At 34.3% G+C, this 18,602-nt stretch overlaps 1 protein-coding gene across 1 annotated transcript in view; it reads right to left on the bottom strand.

Moving 5' to 3' along the window:
• The window catches only part of LOC142347933 (uncharacterized), a 181,061-nt gene that overhangs the window by 46,723 nt on the left and 115,736 nt on the right, over positions 1-18,602 (bottom strand). The window contains exons 58-67 of the mRNA XM_075399098.1: positions 16,191-16,337; positions 14,854-14,995; positions 12,224-12,387; positions 11,538-11,726; positions 11,093-11,220; positions 5,882-6,359; positions 5,578-5,718; positions 5,236-5,389; positions 4,598-4,968; positions 4,168-4,308 (exon numbers count right to left, since the gene is read on the bottom strand). Of these exons, the coding sequence (XP_075255213.1) occupies positions 4,168-4,308; positions 4,598-4,968; positions 5,236-5,389; positions 5,578-5,718; positions 5,882-6,359; positions 11,093-11,220; positions 11,538-11,726; positions 12,224-12,387; positions 14,854-14,995; positions 16,191-16,337 (2,055 nt within the window). The remainder of the gene's footprint in view (positions 1-4,167; positions 4,309-4,597; positions 4,969-5,235; positions 5,390-5,577; positions 5,719-5,881; positions 6,360-11,092; positions 11,221-11,537; positions 11,727-12,223; positions 12,388-14,853; positions 14,996-16,190; positions 16,338-18,602) is intronic.

The raw sequence follows: 18,602 nt of genomic DNA, 5'->3' as shown, positions 1-18,602 counted from the left end.
TCAATAAGACCTAAGCACTCAGTCAGAGCTAATTATTCAGATCTAGCACTTTTTTCTTTCATATGAATATAAAATATGGGTGCATGTGTAAGTTTGTGGGTGTGCGTAAACCTATGTATAAACACTCGAATCGGGTCCGAGTTCTTCTGGAAAACAAATACTTTGAATCTGCAAAAGACACCATTTCATTTGGATCGTCATTGCTAACCAGATCCAGAACAAAAAATAGGAATACATTTTAAAAAATTTTATACGGATATAACTTTTCTAAACAGCAGATATTGGTGGTAAACACCTATTAACTAATGAAAATGACATGCAAGAAAAAAATGCCCAGCACGGATTTATTGGATATGATTGAGTACTTCCCCTCATGAGAACAACACATGGGAAAAACGCAATAGTATAAAAAAAGAATTTTGAACTTGACCAAATTCAGTGACCCTATTTTAATTATTTTGGCAACATAAGTGACAGGAAAAATGAAAACAATCTCCTCCTCTCAAAAAATTTTGTTTAACGTAAATAACTTAAGGCCAAATTAAGGCCAAAAAAACTCATAGTGCAAAAACGCTCCTAGTTGAACCATATTGATTTAGTTCTAACAAAGTGGACTAACTATAGTTGACCAAAATCTCTCGGATCGACAAGCAGGGCAATTTAATTCAAAGGAGCCTGTAGCCTAGATAATCTTTTAAGAGTCCAAAAACTTCCTCCCTAAGCAGGGGTTCGAATCCTTGGCCTCCGGAGTAATATACTAAACAGTAACAAATTGGCTAACATTGCCTTGAGATAGTTTACCTAACAATCGCTTTTGTTTTAGCGACAGGCATCATAGTTGAGCAATTTAGGTCGAGTAAAAAGCAAGAAGTAAAGCGCGAAAAAGTCAATCTATAACTGTAACGAAAGTCCAGTTTTAGAAAAAAAAGCTCAAACAAAAATATTCCAAAAAAGACATACCCGTGTAAAATAATTGCTTCAAACTTTGTTGGAGACCAATTTAAAAAGACTACTATCATTGTTACCTCTGTTGTACTTGAACCATCAATCTTCTCTATGACTTTTCATGACCGCAATCTTTTATGACTTAGCTTTGCAACTAATGCATTATTCCGTAGTAATGTTTTCACTTCACCCTTAAATCTTATTGATCAAAAATGTAATTAAAAATAAACAGAGAACAGCAAGATAATTTAATATCATCAGCGAGAACTCTTAAAAACATTTGCTATATTCAAAGCATAACTTCATAACACATAGATGATTCAAAAATAAAAAAAAAGCAAAGAAAACTAATTCTTCAATTGTACGTGGTTAAAGAAGATTTCGATTAAGAACATACCCGGCAGATTGCCGGAAAAAAGCCGCCGTTGATTCCAATAAGCATTGAGCAACTGATGTTCGAAATCACTTTCAACAGAATGAGAGAAGAGCAAAACTAGCCTAGAGAAGTAAAAAATTTTTTTACGCAAAATGTTGAAAAAGCGGCAAAATGAGGTAAAGCGAAACATTTTTTTGTTCGACGAAGTAAAAAAACATAGCAGGACAAGTCCTGACGTACAGTTCAAAGAGTTTTCATTGACTTGACAGAAAACTAGACCTAGAACGGACTATGAATGGATTCGGAATCCAATCCAAAAAATCGAAAAAACAGTAAATATCAAAGTGAAATTGCCGCATGTGAACAAAAAACCGCTAGCGAGAAAGCGAATTTTTGTTCAAACACCGTTTTCTCACTCTATCATGAAAATGTGTGAACAGATCTTAAAAAAAAAACATAGCCGGAAGAATTCCGGAAACGACTCGAAGTGAAAACCATTTAAACGCCATCCAACTACTCATCAAACAAAACGAGCTTTCATTAGTTTATGATTATCTTGAAACAAAGTCATGGAACAAAAAAAGTAAAAACAATAAAATCAAATCTGTTAAAATATGATAAAAAATCTGATCAAATATTGTTATAAATTGAGATCCCGAAAAAAACTATTTCTGCCACAATAAATTCATCAAAACAACTAGTACTTACAAAAACCACTTATGTGAATTTTGAAAAGATACTTTAGGCTAAATTTATGAAAAAAAGCTCTTAAAAACAACTTTCGCTGAAAAACTGGAAAAAGTTACTAAATTTTTTAATATTTCAAAAACATATAAATACAAAGAAAAATTCCCTTCAGCATATAGGGTATCCAGATGCTCGCAAAACAATAGGCAAGTCATAATAGGCAAAGAAACTTAGCTAAAAGCCGGAAAAAAAAGCAAAACTGCAAAAAAATTAAGAAAAATAGTTCCAATTTTCGCCAAAAAACTGTAACCAATTGCTATCATAAAATTGCTCAAGTAGAAGGCGTTTCTTCAATACCCAATTGAGCCAGTAAAACAAAATCGTCAAAAAAACGCAAAAATTAGCCCGAAAATCAGCAAAATACAGCAAAAACCTCCGAATTCATATTAATTTCCAGAAACCTTCAAACCACTGCTGAAACCAGCCTAAAATTAGAACAAAATCATAACCAAACCTCTTAACCAAAATAAATGAAAAAACAGCTTTAAAATGCCGCACGTGAACAAAAAAATTTCGCTCGCTTAGAGAAAATTTTTTCACACATCAATTTCTCGCTCTCTCAAAAACAGCGGTATGAACAAAAACAACTCTTTTCGCTCCGCTCTTCACTTTTGTTCAGCGCCAATATCACTTTAAAATTTTTCACGCGTTTCATTTCCCGCTTCAAAAATTACTACAATAAAACTTATTAAAAAAAGGACTTCTCCAATACTCCTCTTCGAGTCGTAAAAAAGACAGCGCCCCAATACAATTCAAATTCTTTGAATTGTAAAATTTAAAAAAAATAGGAGCGCTATAATAGCCAGCTGAGAAGATGAGGGCGGCTATTAAAAATAAAACAAAGTACTAACTCCAGAACTACTCCAGTTTTGCCAAATACAGCTTAATGTTTTCGGGGGGAAATTATAAAGTTTTAAGACCGAAAAAATTAAATAAACTTACAGAAACTGAAGGGCCGTTCTGCAAGACTCTGGAAAAAACAGTTATATTGCAAGTCCAGTTCTGCTCTCGTGGTTCTCTTCGATAGAGCATTTTTGATTTTGCGCGGCTATACATTATGACTGTCACAACAAAAATATCCCAAAAATAGTTTGAGCATGACTCTTTCTAATCCAGTCATGCTCAAACTATTTTTGGGATAATTAGATTGAATTAGGTCATTCAGATAATTTATATATCTGCAGGATGTTGGAAAAAATAATGCATGACAGAACATCGTATTGCAAGAATTTGAAAGATTCTTGCAGGGTATTGCACACTAATAATTCGAAGCTGACTGGGCAAAATAAGAATTGATTTTCTCTCATTTCTCTTAAAGCAAGCAAGCTGAAAAATAAACACGACGGACGATCGAGTTTAAAGGTATTTGAATCATTCACGTGTAAACGAATCAAAAAATTCAAAGACATTTTAAAAATATTTGAAAAATTTGACGATTTTATGTGGCCATCTACAACGATGGGAATGATCACGACAAAAAAAACCGACAGAAAAAAAATCAACTGAAAACATTGTGAAAATTCACTCAAGATCATGTTCATTCTAACAAATTGAGTGACTTGAGCATTACCTAGTCGAGAATAAATGTTAATCTTGCAAGATCTTGCAAGATTTATTTCTTTTCCTACTCGCATTGATACTAGGAACAGTACATAAATCTTTTTGAAAAAAAATTTCAAAAAAAAAATTGCGCTGAGTTTACCTCAAGCAAATTATCTGTTTACTAAAGCCTACGCACGCGAAGAAGTTGTGTTTTTATATCGTTTGCTCTAATTAAGTTACTTAGCCCATATTGAGAACTCGAAGTCTATTTTATTACTGACCAACTGTAAATCCAAGTCCTTAACATCAATCATTTATCGACTGATTCAAGCCAATTTTTTGGCTGATCGGATTTGGGCCCCCTTGTAGCGCATGTTTTGACAGTCAATTCTAGTTAGTTTTACTGTATACCACTTAACTATGGGTACAAATTGCTCCTGGGATTGCAGGGCTTAGTCATTTTATGCCCTTGATTAGGTTCCAAAGTTCAAGTATAACTAGTTTTTTTTTCAGGAAAGAAGCTGATGAAAATAGTAAGTAGGGTTACAAATACTAACAATGCTCTTCAGATCTCCGCCGTTGGGAATGATAGGTGTTTTCACGTTTCCTTCAGTGTCTTCAGCAGTCAAACTAATAGTGACAGAGGTGAAAGATCCCCTCACAACCACTTCAATACCAACAGTCGTGTAGTTTTTGTCCTAAAACGAAGCTCACTCTTAAAAATGTCTAGATTAGACAAGTTAAATTAATTGTCAACCGAAATATAATAATTTTTGTTAACAACTGTTCAGCACTTTACGCATCATGATTACAACCTCTAAAGGTTTAATAGACTAGCGAGAGATGTACCATTTTACAATGCTTGATTGGCATCGAAAGCTTTTCTGAAATTACAAATCTAAGTCCTTTAATTTGACTTATGAACTATTCGGTTGTAGAAAACGCAATTTCGGCGTTGAATCATAACCTTAAGAACAAAAATTGTACCTCATCAAAAAGTTCATAAGAGCCACCAGGTTGAGTGTCCTCTGAAATGTTGAGTGGGCGTCTGAGTCTGCCCATTCTTGTACTGTTTCCATATTCACAGATGTGCTCCGGTGACGATGTCGAGGTACTTGTGGATGTAGATGTCGAGGTGCTTGTTGAGGTACTGGTTGAGGTGGATGTGGAGGTGGACGTTGATGAACTTGTCGAGGTCGATGTTGATGTACTAGTTGATGTTGTTGTAGGAGTACTTGTTGACGTTGATGTCGAGGTTGTTGTCGGAGTAGTTGTAGATGTTGAGGTACTAGTTGGCGTTGATGTGCTGGTAGTTGTGGAAGTACTAGTTAATGTCGGAGTTGTTGTTGCCTTCGGCTCTATAATGAAATCTTAGTTTTGCTAAGCTAAACATTTTAAACACTTTATAAAGCAAAACCTTGCACAAAGAGAAAACAACAAAACTTTTGGAGAAAACTTTGAAAAAAATGCATTCCATATATGTAATAGACGCAAGTTGGGTCTTATGCCAAATATTCTCGAGCTTTGAAAAGAATATATTTTTTCAGTGGCCCCTGAGCATTGGCTATTGTATAAAATTTTGAATTATCGTTATATTAGACGAAGTTAATTATGTTTCAACTTACTCCAACATTTGTGTGGGACCGCTACAATTATGATGAATTTATCTGAAGTTGCTGCTCCCTTCGGCACAATCTCCTCAACAGTTACAGTCAACTTTGAGATCTTGAATCTTCTTGAGAAATCAATGATCAGTGGAGCGTCGTCTTTGTTGACAACCTGAATCAAATAAAGTATTAATCATCATTATAAGCTTCATTTTCTGGTCAAAAATGTTAATAAAAAATTGCCCAAGATTTACAAAATTTCAAAATCTCAAATCTATAGGTCAGTTCAAGGATTCTTGATGTTTTTTACACAGCTGATAGGGATAAAACCATTAAAATAGCAATATCCAATGCACTTACAATGTCTTTTAAGTCTCCGCCATCGGGGATTATGGGAGTCTTTACGTTTCCCTCAGTGTCCTCAGCAGTGAAACTAAGTTTAACTGATCGGAAAGATCCTCTGACTTTCACTTCCAAGCCAACTGTGGTGTAATTCTTTTCCTGAAACAAGACAGTAGAAGTGAACAAAAAAGTTTAAGAAGAGTGATAAAAAATTTAGGTCTTTCATGTGTTCAGGATCCAGAACAAACAAAGCCCAGCTACCTATTTGTGTAAATAATTTATTTGGAGTTGTAATCTTTGGTTGTGATACGATGCTAATTACCTTATCAAAAAGAGTTTCTACGACTGGTGTAGAGGCGTCTTCTGTAATATTAAGTGGATTTCTGAGTCTTCCAATCCTCGTACTGTTTCCATATTGACATATGTGCTCAGATGAAGATGTCGAGGTGCTTGTGGATGTAGATGTTGAGGTGCTTGTCGAGGTGGACGTTGATGTACTTGTCGAGGTCGATGTTGATGTGCTAGTTGACGTTGTTGTTGGAGTGCTGGTTGATGTTGTTGAGGGAGAGCTCGTTGACGTTGTTGTCGGAGTAGTTGTTGACGTTGTTGTCGGAGTAGTTGTTGATGTTGTTGTCGGAGTAGTTGTGGATGTTGTTGTTGGTGTTGTTGTTGATGTTGATGTAGGAGTACTTGTTGAAGTTGTCGATGTACTTGTTGAGGTGGTTGATGTAGTTGATGTAGATGTTGGGAACTCTTCGAAGCAACCCTTTATTCCAATAACGAGCTTGGCCAGGTTATTTCTGCAAAATAAAACAATGTATTAATACTTCTTCCAACTGTCAAAAACAGAACGGCTATAATGAAGCTAAAGAAAAGTCGGTCAAAACTTTTGATCCAATTAAAACTGTTCTCGTAATAGAAGCAATGTAATTGGTGCGACTATGTTGAGCTTTAATAGGAAAAAGACAATGAGCTCAGGCAAGTAAAAAAATAAAGCAAAAAATCTACCGTACTCGATTCGACCTGCCTTGGAAAAATATCGAATAACTAACCATATATGGTTCTATACAAGCCGGAACACTCCTTCAACTATAGTAACGCATCATCTTTTTCTAAGTGTGACCGTTATGCTTTCACATAGCTCTGCAGCAACCTATGATCTTGTATACTGTTGTCAAAACCCCACAGAACTATTAATTAACAATATTCATGGTAAATAATAATTGATAGTTTTTTTGTTCCGACCCCTCTTGAGGGGGGAGGAACTATATACTCAAATGGTTTTTTTTTAGTCAATCTTGGCCGATCGATATAACAATCGTAGAGAGTTGTGAGTAGTATCATTAGAAAGCCCGTCCACCGTAGAATATGGAACTAAAAAGATTTTTTCAATTTTTGCTTTTTATAAAGAGTTGTCGAGTTTTAAAGTTTTGTGAACATTAGACGTACTTCAGCTGCTTTTATTCATATTTTTGACCAAAATTTGGTCAATTTTGACCAAATTTTCGTCAATTTTGCTGAAAATGTTAAAATTGTTTATTGTGGTGTTATAGATTTTAACTCTAAAGATAAAGGAGGGTTGCTGAATTGTTCGATTCGAGTTTTTTGGCAAGAATTTATCTTAAATTTTTCAAAATTCAGACCTTTTTTCGTACAAAATGGACCAAATTTGCTTTTTTTAGCGCACTTGCTTTAAATTTGCTGGAGCTAGTTGTACTCCAGCTAGCTTTAAGAGTCTTCTGCAATTATAATCTTGCCAAATTTTTGCAAATTCAAACTCAATAATCATACAAAAAGCATTATTTATTTTTGACGAACTGAAAAACGTTGCAAAGATTTGACCTAATTCGCAACCATTTCAATAATTGTGTGTTTTGTTAGACGTGCAGCAACATCTGGGTTGATCTTAATCTCACTATGGATCCTTACGAAAAAAAATTTTTTAGATTTTAATTGCGCACGACCTTCTTTTTCAAAATATTTACGCTATGCAAAGGTTTCTTATGTAAATTAAGGACAAGAATTTAAAATTAAGGCACAATTAATGACAAATACTATATAAAAAAGACCAAACTAATTGGTTTCAGAGTTAAGCTCATGGTTTTTATGGCTCTGACCAATTGTTTTTGTAAAAAATTTAAGGACTTCTCCGTTTTGCTTTCATTTCTTACTTTTTCTAGCCCAATCACTAGGTGTCCCCAATCGAAGATCCAATTAGTTTTTAGAAAGTATAAAATAACCCAGCCGTTTCTCTATAGTTATCTAATATCTAATAAGACTTTGAATATATTTGTTTTGAGAAAATATTGGTGAATTTTTGAACTTTGCCAATATTTTATCTGAATTCGCTCAACTTCGGGAGTGGTCTCAGTAAAGACAGGCGGAAACCGGCTTCTTGTGAGTTTTATGTTAATATTGGTAACAGTTTTAATTTCAACTCATTGTTTCTTTATTTTGGTACTACGCATTTTCAGTTTTTCTTTTAATTCTGATCATAATTGCATATTTTATGAGTTCATTTGGTTTCCTCGTCGAATATCATAATATTGAGAAATCCAATTAAAGAAAGTCACTGTAAAGAAAATACACAACGTTAGAAAAAGGCGTATCTGGGTATATTAATTGTTTTTATTGAATAGTTAATGCTCTTTGGGTTGAGACACGATTATCTCGCAAAATTTTGTGAGTTTTTTTATTTTGCCTATGTATGTCTTTCTTTTCGTTGTAGTATGCCATATACCCGATAGCGATCAATAAAATTGCGTCCCCAGGAGGTATAAATCAAGCTTATTAACGATTTCAGTTTATATTAAACCATCAATGACGTTCAAATTAAACTTTCAAATCTGTCTCCTTTTTGCTTTTTTTTTCACCATGTAACTCGATCTCACTCTTTAGAGGTCCCAGTTACTTTTGTTGATTCAAACATTTTCTGGACTTGGTTTTACGTTGTGACTGATTGCTTCGACCGTTTAGTTTCATAAATATTTTGTCGTGATTTCTTTACTGTTCAATTTTTGGGTTCCGTTTTGTTGTCATGTCTCAGCAGTCCTTTTATAAGGAAAGCTCGATGATGTTAACAAGAAGATAAAATGATGATTTACTGTTGTTGCAGGTAATATCTTAAAATTATAGTGCCTTGAACAGTGTCCATTTAGTTTCATAAATATTTTGTCGCGATTTCTTTACTGTTCAATTTTTGGGTTCCGTTTTGTTGTCATGTCTCAGCAGTCCTTTTATAAGGAAAGCTCGATGATGTTAACAAGAAGATAAAATGATGATTTACAGTTCTTGCAGGTAATATCTTAACATTATAGTGCCTTGAACGGTGTCCTGTCGTAAAATTGTTTGAAGTTTTGGCTTCTTTATGTCTTTGTTTTTTGTGGGCTCGTGATTTAGTCTCATTATTCACAGATTCAACTGGCTCCTTTCAGTGTTGAAACTTAAATCATCGCTTTTTGTAATATTAAGTGTGCTGTGACTTTTAAAATTATTGTTTTTCAAAAAATAATTTGAGTTTTTGAGCTTCGTCGTTTTTAAATAGTTTTTTGGTCTATTTGTAGCTCAATCCCTGTAAAAACAGGTCACAACCCCATTCCACAGCCCCTATAACTTAATCTCTATAACGGTTTTAGCTTCAAACATTTGTTTCTCGGCTTTGTTACTACTGTTACTACGAGATTTTATAAAATGTTAGTTTTTTATATAGTTGTACGTATCAAAGTATTTTTTTGGTTCTTTTCAAATTATAACAAAAGTCGTTAATTCCATTGGCTCTAATATTTTGCGCACTCAAGTATTGGATAATGAAATGTCTCAATTGCTTCATATTTAGATGTAAATTACATTGTAGTGGCTTCAGTTCTAATGACATTAATATCTAATGACATTCAGATATCTAATGACATTAATAGCTGTGAAGTTAATTGTTTTCAAAAATGGAAAAGTATTTTTGAATTTCGCACCTTTTGCTCATTTATTTGACCTGTTAACCACTAGCATTGGGGACAGGTCTCATATTTTTTCTAATGAAGTATACATTAAAAATGTTTTGTTTTGGTTTTTATCTGATGCGAGTTAGATTTTGTTATCATTTTTTCTATTATATACATCAAGTATTGGTCGTAAATAATGTTTGTTGTTTGACTTTTATTATTGTATTTTCTAGTATGCCTATCAACAACAAAATTCATCGGCCCTCTAGTGTGGAATTATCGTATTTCATTGCTTGTTTATTGAACGATGTGTTTTTGAAAGTTTTCTATCTGTTCATCATTTGGTAGCCAATTATGTCAAGAATGTGGATGAGCGGGGTCGGAACATTATGTGCGTACGCACATTAACGAGCCTCCTTGTTGTTAATAGCATCAACCACAGAATTCACAGAACATGCGAAAAAGTAAAAACATTCAACCGTTTTCAAATTAGAAAATTAGTCAAAACGAGAACAAAAAAAAACTGCAATACGAAAGAGATAAAAATGACCTTTGAGTGACATGATAATGATCGGGTATAAATAAAGACCTGTAAAAAATTTAGAGAAAAGACAAGCCCATTTTTCGATGACGAATGGGATACGTCATATTATTTCATTGTAAAGTGAGGCGAGAAAAAATTTGATATCGTAATTTAGTATAGTAGTTAATGAACATTCTCGGACTAAATCACACTCTTACAGCATATCTTTTGGAGAGGGTTTTTTGTTCATTAAACGCTCTCAATGGCAGCAATTTCAAAATAATCAATTGATCCTTTTCGTCAAATTTTACGACTCCCTTTGCTATCGCATCGTTATCGGAGGAAAAAAAATCAGACCCGATAAACCTAACAATTAAGATTTTGCATTGCGTAGAACTGCAACCACTGAATAAAGCTTGAAAGCATAAAAATTGATCCATCCAAAATTAGCAACCCCAAAGGCTACTTAGGTGTAGTAAAGCTCTCAGTTATTTAGCCAGCTTGAACAGTTTTTAGTAGATTAGACGTTTTCTTACTGCGCAAAAACGACTGATGACCTCCAACAATAAACTAGTTTTCAGTGTTTTTGCTTATCAAAACTGAACATTAAGAAAAAAAGTATACAGCCAAACACAACATTATAATCAAATAACCAGGACGCAAAGTTAGATTTTATTACAAATAATACTGAGTTTTGAGAACAGTTATTAACTTGTTCAAGCTTTATATTAACAACATCTAACATTTTGGAATTACGCAATTTACAGATTCAATAAGGGTTTGCAAGAAACTCATTTATTAGAAATACTGATATAAGAATTGAACTAGATTGCAAAGTCTTCAGATCACAGAGGATCAAAATTGAGGATCAAAAAAGAACAAGAGAATGCGTTATACGAGACTCCGAATTTGAAAACTTGAGACCAGTTGGAGTAATCGCTAGCGCGCTAGATTTGCAAGTAAAAGATGCTGGTTTGAATCTGCCCCCCCCCCCCCCCCGCCCAAAAAAAGCGATAAAAATTATAGAAGGTCATATTATTCTACGGGGAAAACATGCAGTTCCAAAATGACTTACATTCCGTACACTCCATCACAATTGCTCTCCAGAATGAAGATCTCAAGGGCGACCACACCTGGTGTCGGGTCAATTGGAAGGTCGAAAGAGTTGTCAGGCATAAGAGCAATGTCATACACCATCGGAGCCTCAAACAGAAAGATACATTAAATGGCTACATCTTTCACTGACAATTTAATTGTTCACGTTTACAGTTTAAGTTTTCCGGGAAAAATTATCATCGATTTGTTATCAAATTTTTTAAAAGTGCTTTCAAGAAACTTTTTTGGTTTGTCATCTAATTAGCTGACAGGCCGAAATGGATCAATATAAGGTTAGATAGAATTTAGCGACAGAATAGTCATACACAAAAACTGTATGGAATGATAGACATGCTACTCATTCTACATTCCTAAAAATTCAAAAAATGCGGGAGTAAATGCAAATGAATTCAAAAACTTCTCACCATTTGAGCGCCAGTTGCAATATAGCTAGCCCTAGTTGCCAAGTTGACCTCGTAGAACACACCACCGTCTGATTTCTCTTGAGCCAGATCGGTTCCCAGTTGTGACACAGTCTGGTAGAATACTCGGGCCTTTGTGGGTACACAAGTCTTGCCCTCGACTGGTTGGACTTGCAGTTTGATCTCGTCAATCTAGAAGAATGCAACTGTTTAAAAAATTGCCCAGGCTTAGGTCCTCGATGCAACTTGGAAGCTTAATGAGCATAAAATCACCCAACGGGAAGTCCAAAAACGTATCAATTTAGTCAACTTTATGTACAACAAACTGAGTTACAACACAAAAATCATTTTTTTTGCCGGGAGAAACTTCATCACGTTGTAGCAGACGAAATACTGAATGTAGTACACCTTTAACCAATCAGAGACTAAGAAGATTCTATCTATTATATATAGTGCTTGCACGCCCGACTTAGTCAATCTAGCAGATAGCTGCTCCCATTTTGAATCCGGTGTTATGTATATTATTCAGCGTAATAATTGAAGTTTATCTTCAGTGTTTTACAGAGTCGCTTCGTCTGAGAGAACTAGGTAAGTCTAATTCGCGCGCAGGAATAAGTAGACTTAACTCTTTGTACTTTAAGGCTGTAAAAGATCCCAACTAGCGTCTGCTTTAACGTGAATTACTTTACCTGGTAGTATCCGGTGTCGTTGAGGACGACCTTGTATGCGTATGTGAAGAATATCTTCTGGTTTTTGTTGTTGGCTGTGAATTCAAGGCCAGAGTCATCTGTGAGATCATCATCTGATTCGGCCATCAGAATGTCAAAGTCAGAGAGTTTTTTCTTGCCCACAGCTGGAAAAAACAGCTCGATAAGAATCTTCAAACATGGGAGAATTTTAGTAATCCACTACTTAAGTGGTTATTTATTACATTAGCACTAGACTTTTTGACAACAAAGGAATTGGACTGTAATAAAGGCCTGTTTTTTAATAAGATCTTTGCTAAAATTTCTTTGAAACTGGAAAAACTGCAATTTTGAAAGTGGAAAAACTGCAATAAAGCATTTTCTAATCAAAACAACAAATAATTTTTTAGGTCCGTTATCTATTGATTCAAAAGTGCATGTTGTAATATTTTGTCAAATAATTTCCTAGTGTTTATCGAGAACCTTTTTATCGTTTCAAGATAATCGGCCACAACTTCCGAGGGACTTCTTCAGATTCACGTAGCCGTGCTTATAACACGAAATTGAAGTCACGAAATTCAGAAATTTAACGGCATCTTAACTTCTGGCTATGAATCAGGGAACGTCTGGCATTTCAACCGTAACGTATAGCTTTGCAAACTTACGTAATTTTTGAACCAATTTACAAAAAAAAATGTTTTACTATTTAAAACTACTTCATTTGTTATCGGAATAAAAGAAAGATCAGATAAGGCTGCGGCTGAGAAGTCGGAATCCACTTGCTTTGACTACGGATCACACTTTCAAAAAATGGGCAAGTGGCTGATTTAATCCTCCAAAAAATACAAAAAAATTATCGCACTGTGCTGCCAAAAAAATGATTTATTTTGGATCTTGAATATGCGGATTATACTTGCAATAAATTTTCATAATCGAAAAAATTATAACCTACGAACAAGTTTAACAAAAACTATTTTCCATGTATTACGATTGCTGAGTCAATTCCTTTACGAGAAGCAAAACGAGTCACCTCTTATCAATGAGAATTCAAACCTGGAGACAGTTAGCAATAACCTCAGTTGACGTCTGAAAGTTTCCTGTTTTGTTTCCAATTTGCAGATACTTATAAATTACAAGTTTGTCCGAAAAACTGTTCTTTGGTCCAGGCTTGTTCATTAGTATAAAAAATCTGGAACTTAAAATGAAATCAAAAGAAAAGCCATATAGGAACAAGAACATAAACATTGAAAAAATTAACAGCCATTGAAGTTGCGATTAAGCAAGCCGATAGGCAAGCAGGCCGAATTTTGAAAATGGGGTCAAGTAAGCCGAGAAACTGTAGGATACCCGCATTTTAAGCTGCCCTGGCGGGCCGGTGGACGCGCTTCGCCGCAATAACCGCTCCTCGTTTTCCGGATTACATCCCACAGTGGATGAGAGGCATGGCCATGGACAGAGGTCCACCGAGCCCAAAAATTACTAGATGTCTTAAATTGGCGTATTTTTGATTCTTTGGAGCATTTGACACGAAAGAATCAAAATACGTGAAATGCATTATACACTATAAAACTATGCGCAGTCATGATTGTAACAGTTAACAATGCATTATTTCTGATAAATTGCATAAATATTACATGTCTTTCAGCTTGCTTTTATGTCGGCGTACTTTTACTTCAGCTTTCTTTGCGTCCCCCGTCAAAAACTGCTTTAAATTGGCGAACAAAATTTAGTCGGACTTACATTCATAGAGATCGAAGCTTCAAAACCAAAAGTTGTTGAGTTTGACGTTTGACACTAATAGCAACTAATATCCGTTCAAAGAAAAACTGGACAAAAACCAGCTGCACCATGGTATAGTGATAGTTATTCATTGAAAAAGAAATTGACATCAAAAGGTTAAAAAACTTTTTTTTTGATTTTTGATTTTGCTTTTTTTGACCAAAGTGTTCACAATATTGCCTGTTTGTTGGATGATTTCTAAATTGCACTCAGATGAAACAATGAGTAAACAAAATCAGAAGACAAGCGAGCGTGTAAATGGAAAGATTTTTAACGTGATATTAAAAAATAACCGGAAGGCTCCGGAAAAGATAGGAAGTTGGAAATTGGCACAAGCCTTGGAAGACTGCATGCCAAGAACCAAAAGTATTATTCGGACATTCCAACTGCAGCGGCAAAATCTTGAATGTGAAAAAAATGAAAAAAAAATGAAAAAAAGAGGAACAAAAGAACACATTCGGATTACAACTCATTGATTAATTTTGCTTAAGCTTTTTGATTGATTGGTTTGAGCGTTAACACCGCAAACACCTGACGCAAAAATAGCCTATCGATTCTCTGTTCTGCGGTTATTGCCTGCCACCAAACCATCGAAGAAAACAATTTAAAAAAAACAAGAAAATGTAAAAAAAAACTATAAAAAAGGAAGTATCGAAAATGAAAAAAAGCACATTTGAACCATTTTCACGCACTGCAAGCAAACCTTTTGTCGGTTTCGAATGTTAATTCTCCAGATCTATTAATATTAATAACAATTTTGTAAGATTGACCGAGACAGCTTGACACGCTTCTAAGCTTAATAATTTTTAGCTACAATTAGTTATCAAAATGTATATTTAGGTAGAAAGACGTACGTGTGCAGTAGACATATGTGACCTCGACTGTGAATCCATCGACCAAGTCAGATCCATCAACAGAGACAATCTCCAGTTCCAATTTGCTGATACCTCTCGGCCTCCTTAGTGTGAAATCTTCCACGCTGTCTTCTTCCAGTGTCTGAAAAAATGACGTCATAAAAATAATTTGCATAAGAAAGGTTCTCTTTTGATGCGAAAAAAAAAAATATTATAACGAGCCGACATTTATTATAAGCAATTCAGTGATGAAATAATATCATAATACCTCATCATTTTGTCATTATTTTGTCCAACCTTGGCCTAAAAGTGTTCTCCTGGAGTATTTAATGCATTAATGAATTTCGATATTAACTTCTAAATGTAAAAGAGCAAGTTTCTTTTTTCTAATCAATACTCTGGAAACAATTTATTATTATTATTATTATTACTTCAATTAAATATTAAAACAATGATTTATGGTTTCACTGATTTCATTCAAGGTTCAAAACTATGATTTGTTCGAAGCCACAAAAACATTTTTTTGAAAACTACAACTTAGATAATCATCAGTACAAAATGTCTTCAAAAATACCAAACTTACAAATTTCATATAATAAAAACGGGTTTCAGCTCAAATTCTTAACCTAATTTTAAAAATTTTTTTTTGGAGGTGGAAACGCTCCAGATTTCTTTGGAGATATCTTTTCGATGGTAAGCAAAAAATTCTCAAATAGAAAAAAGCACCCAATTTGTACGGCATCATGTAGTATTCTTGCATTAATACAAAAAATGTCAAATCGTGTTGCAGTTTACGGTCCATTGTGACTTTTCCCGCAAAATCTGATAATTGTTCACATTCATGAATATTAATCGCCTGAATAATAATTGTCACTCAAATTTGCTGTGGCTGAATTCAAAACCTGTTTATCAATGCAAAAACATCATTTCTAATCATTTCCGAAACTGTCTTACGCATCTATGTCTAAAACATGGTCCAAAATATCTAAATTAACGCCTTGTTTAAATATCTCTGTATGGAATCTTAGTTAATCGCAAAATTAATCAGTTCAAATCATGAACAGGTCAAATTGTCGTTTCGACTCATATTGAAATTGCAAGCCACACAAAATGCCTAAAATTGGCGGAAAATCTCTCTTAATGCAGTCAAGGACGAATTGCGGAGAAAGTGGAAAGACCCAGATTGCCCTAACTTGGGTAACTTGGTGAGGCCGTATATAGGCACCATACTACGCTTCGTAAGTTTTCTGCGGCGCTAAATAAGTGTTAGTAAATTTTCACAGTTTCGTCTAACGAGGGCAACGTGAGAAGCTAAAAATGTTATGGAAATGACTTACCATTTCAGTGTATGAGGCACCACCCTCGACACCTGGTGTGATCAACTCTCCCTTTTTGTTGGTGAGGAGGACAGTGGCAGTGAATTCATTTGATGATGTGGCAGTTGCTACTTTCACACTGAATCCCAGAATCCTCATTGCTTTATCCTGTCACAAAATAATAATAATATAAATAAAAATAAATTGTTTATTTTTTTTCCAAATACATAAAGAATCATTTATTGCTTACAGAATTATGTATACCCAATATGAAACCGAAAAGAGTACAAAAACCAAAAATTAGCTGAAAAGCAATGGAGTTTAGTAATACATATTGTGGATTCTAACACTGTGTAATTTGGTTACCAAATTGTGGAATAAAATAACCGGATTTAGTGATAGGATTCGGTTTGTAAAACGCAACGCAATTCCACAAAATTAAGAAAATCATTTTTGCAGAACTCAGGCTACAAAGCTTGATGCCTGAGTTCGTCAATTTAAGTGCAATTTAAGTGCAATTTACCAAATGCAATTTAAGTCTGCCGTTGCAGTGCAATAGATTGCAGCAAAGTGGTTCAAAGCTTGCAAGATTATTTCAAGATATGAATCTTAGCAACATTTTTGAATCAAAGTTCTAATGCTATAAAAAGCCCAGATAGTGTTAAAGTTTTTTTGATGCAAGCTATGTGTTCTTATATAGCACTTTACGTGTTTATTTAAAAAAGCACTTGCGACTGTGAAGCAAAAAAAATTATACGCCCACTAGGTTTAGGGGGAGGTGCCGGAGCAGAATAGGTTCATTAATGCTTTTTGAACTCATTTATGCGGACAAGAGTAGTAAAAAACTGATTAATTTGTAAGTATAAAAAGTGACATTAGTAAAAAACATAGCCGGCAGATTGCCGGAATAGCTGCGAAAGAATAGACCTGCGTGCCATATAATAGAGATAGAAACAGATACAGATCTAAATTGAAAAAAAAATCGACGCCGCTCAAAAAACTAGGTAAAAAAACATTCAGCGATAAATTAATAAAATTTGTTAAAATTCAGTCCGCAGAAGCCTCTTATTAGGGCCCGTTATTACACATATGAGTTCCTTTGACCTTAAACAAATTCAAATTAAACTTAAGTTTTAAAGTGCAAAAGTCATTTTATTGAGTGAGGTAAGTCACGTATGATCAAAATCTAATCACGCAAAAAACTTTTGCTAAAGAGAGTGAGAAATGACGTCACGCGCGCAAATGCCGCTAGTGAGAGGAAGAAATCATTCAGAAAATTTGACTTTTTCAGCTTTGCTGTGTGAACAAATGTAAAACGAAAAAAGAGCGTCAGACGACGAAACAAAAAACATAGCCGGAAGAATTCCGGAAGCGACTCGAATCACCAAAACTTTGCAAAAAGATGAAGCCATTACCTTTTGTATTAAACCATTAACTCATTACCTCCCCGGGTCTGATCTAAAAATCGGTGAAATTTAAACCACCGTCACCAAGAGAAAGAAAATGCAGCAAAATTTTATAATTGAAAACGTTTGGTAACGTTAAAAAAGTCTGAAACTTTTAGGATGGTCAAAAAACTGATAACCTGACAAAGCTGACAGGGCCATCAGTTGCCCTCAGATAATTATTGATTCTAATATCAAAAAGATCGCGAAAGCAAACGGCAGATAAAAACTTTTCAAAAAAGACAGGAAAGTCAAAATTATTCAAAAAAGGGTGCTCAAACATAAGAATCAGAGAACCACTACAATTAGAATTCTAATCACGGCAATTAAGACAAAAATAATACATGATTCTTCCTTGTTGTATATATGCTAGACAACATGATTTCATACTAATTCAAAAATTAATAGAAAATTATAGAAAAACAAAAGCAACAGAATAATATTCAAAGGCAAAAAATCGTCTATAAACAATACCAAGCCCGGCAGAAAATTGCAATGAATAGCAATAAGTAGAAATGTTGGAAAAGACTTTCTAGCAAACTCCCAGTACTGCCTTATTTTGAATTAAATCAATTGCAAACCGAAGAAACCAAAATCTAAGAAAAAGCTGAATTCATTCAATTTTTAACAACTGAAAAAATCAATATAACGAACATAAAAGTAGGTGCCAGGACAAAACTGGAATGATACAAACGAGAATGTGAAGAACATGGACACAATGTTAGGAACACCGTAACAAAAAGACCAATTCTTGATTTTTTGAAAGTTAAAAATCAAATTTAAAAAAATCAAGAAAAACGAGTACATTTCATTGATCAGCATTCGAGACATAGAAAAGACAACGAGTCATGCGAGACAAGAATCCAACTTGCTGAAGAGAATAAAACAAGAAAAAGCAGAATTCCGACATGCGAAACAATGAAACATTTTGCAAAAAAGTGGTCAAAAAATATTTAAGACTGCATTTATGAGAAAAAATTTATCTGTT

This window comes from Convolutriloba macropyga, chromosome 10, assembly GCF_964194025.1.
Source record: "Convolutriloba macropyga chromosome 10, txConMacr16.3, whole genome shotgun sequence".
In the NCBI taxonomy this organism is placed as follows: Eukaryota; Metazoa; Xenacoelomorpha; order Acoela; family Convolutidae; genus Convolutriloba; species Convolutriloba macropyga.
Note: the sequence above shows the minus strand (reverse complement) of the source record. Positions and strands in the feature narration are given on the sequence as shown.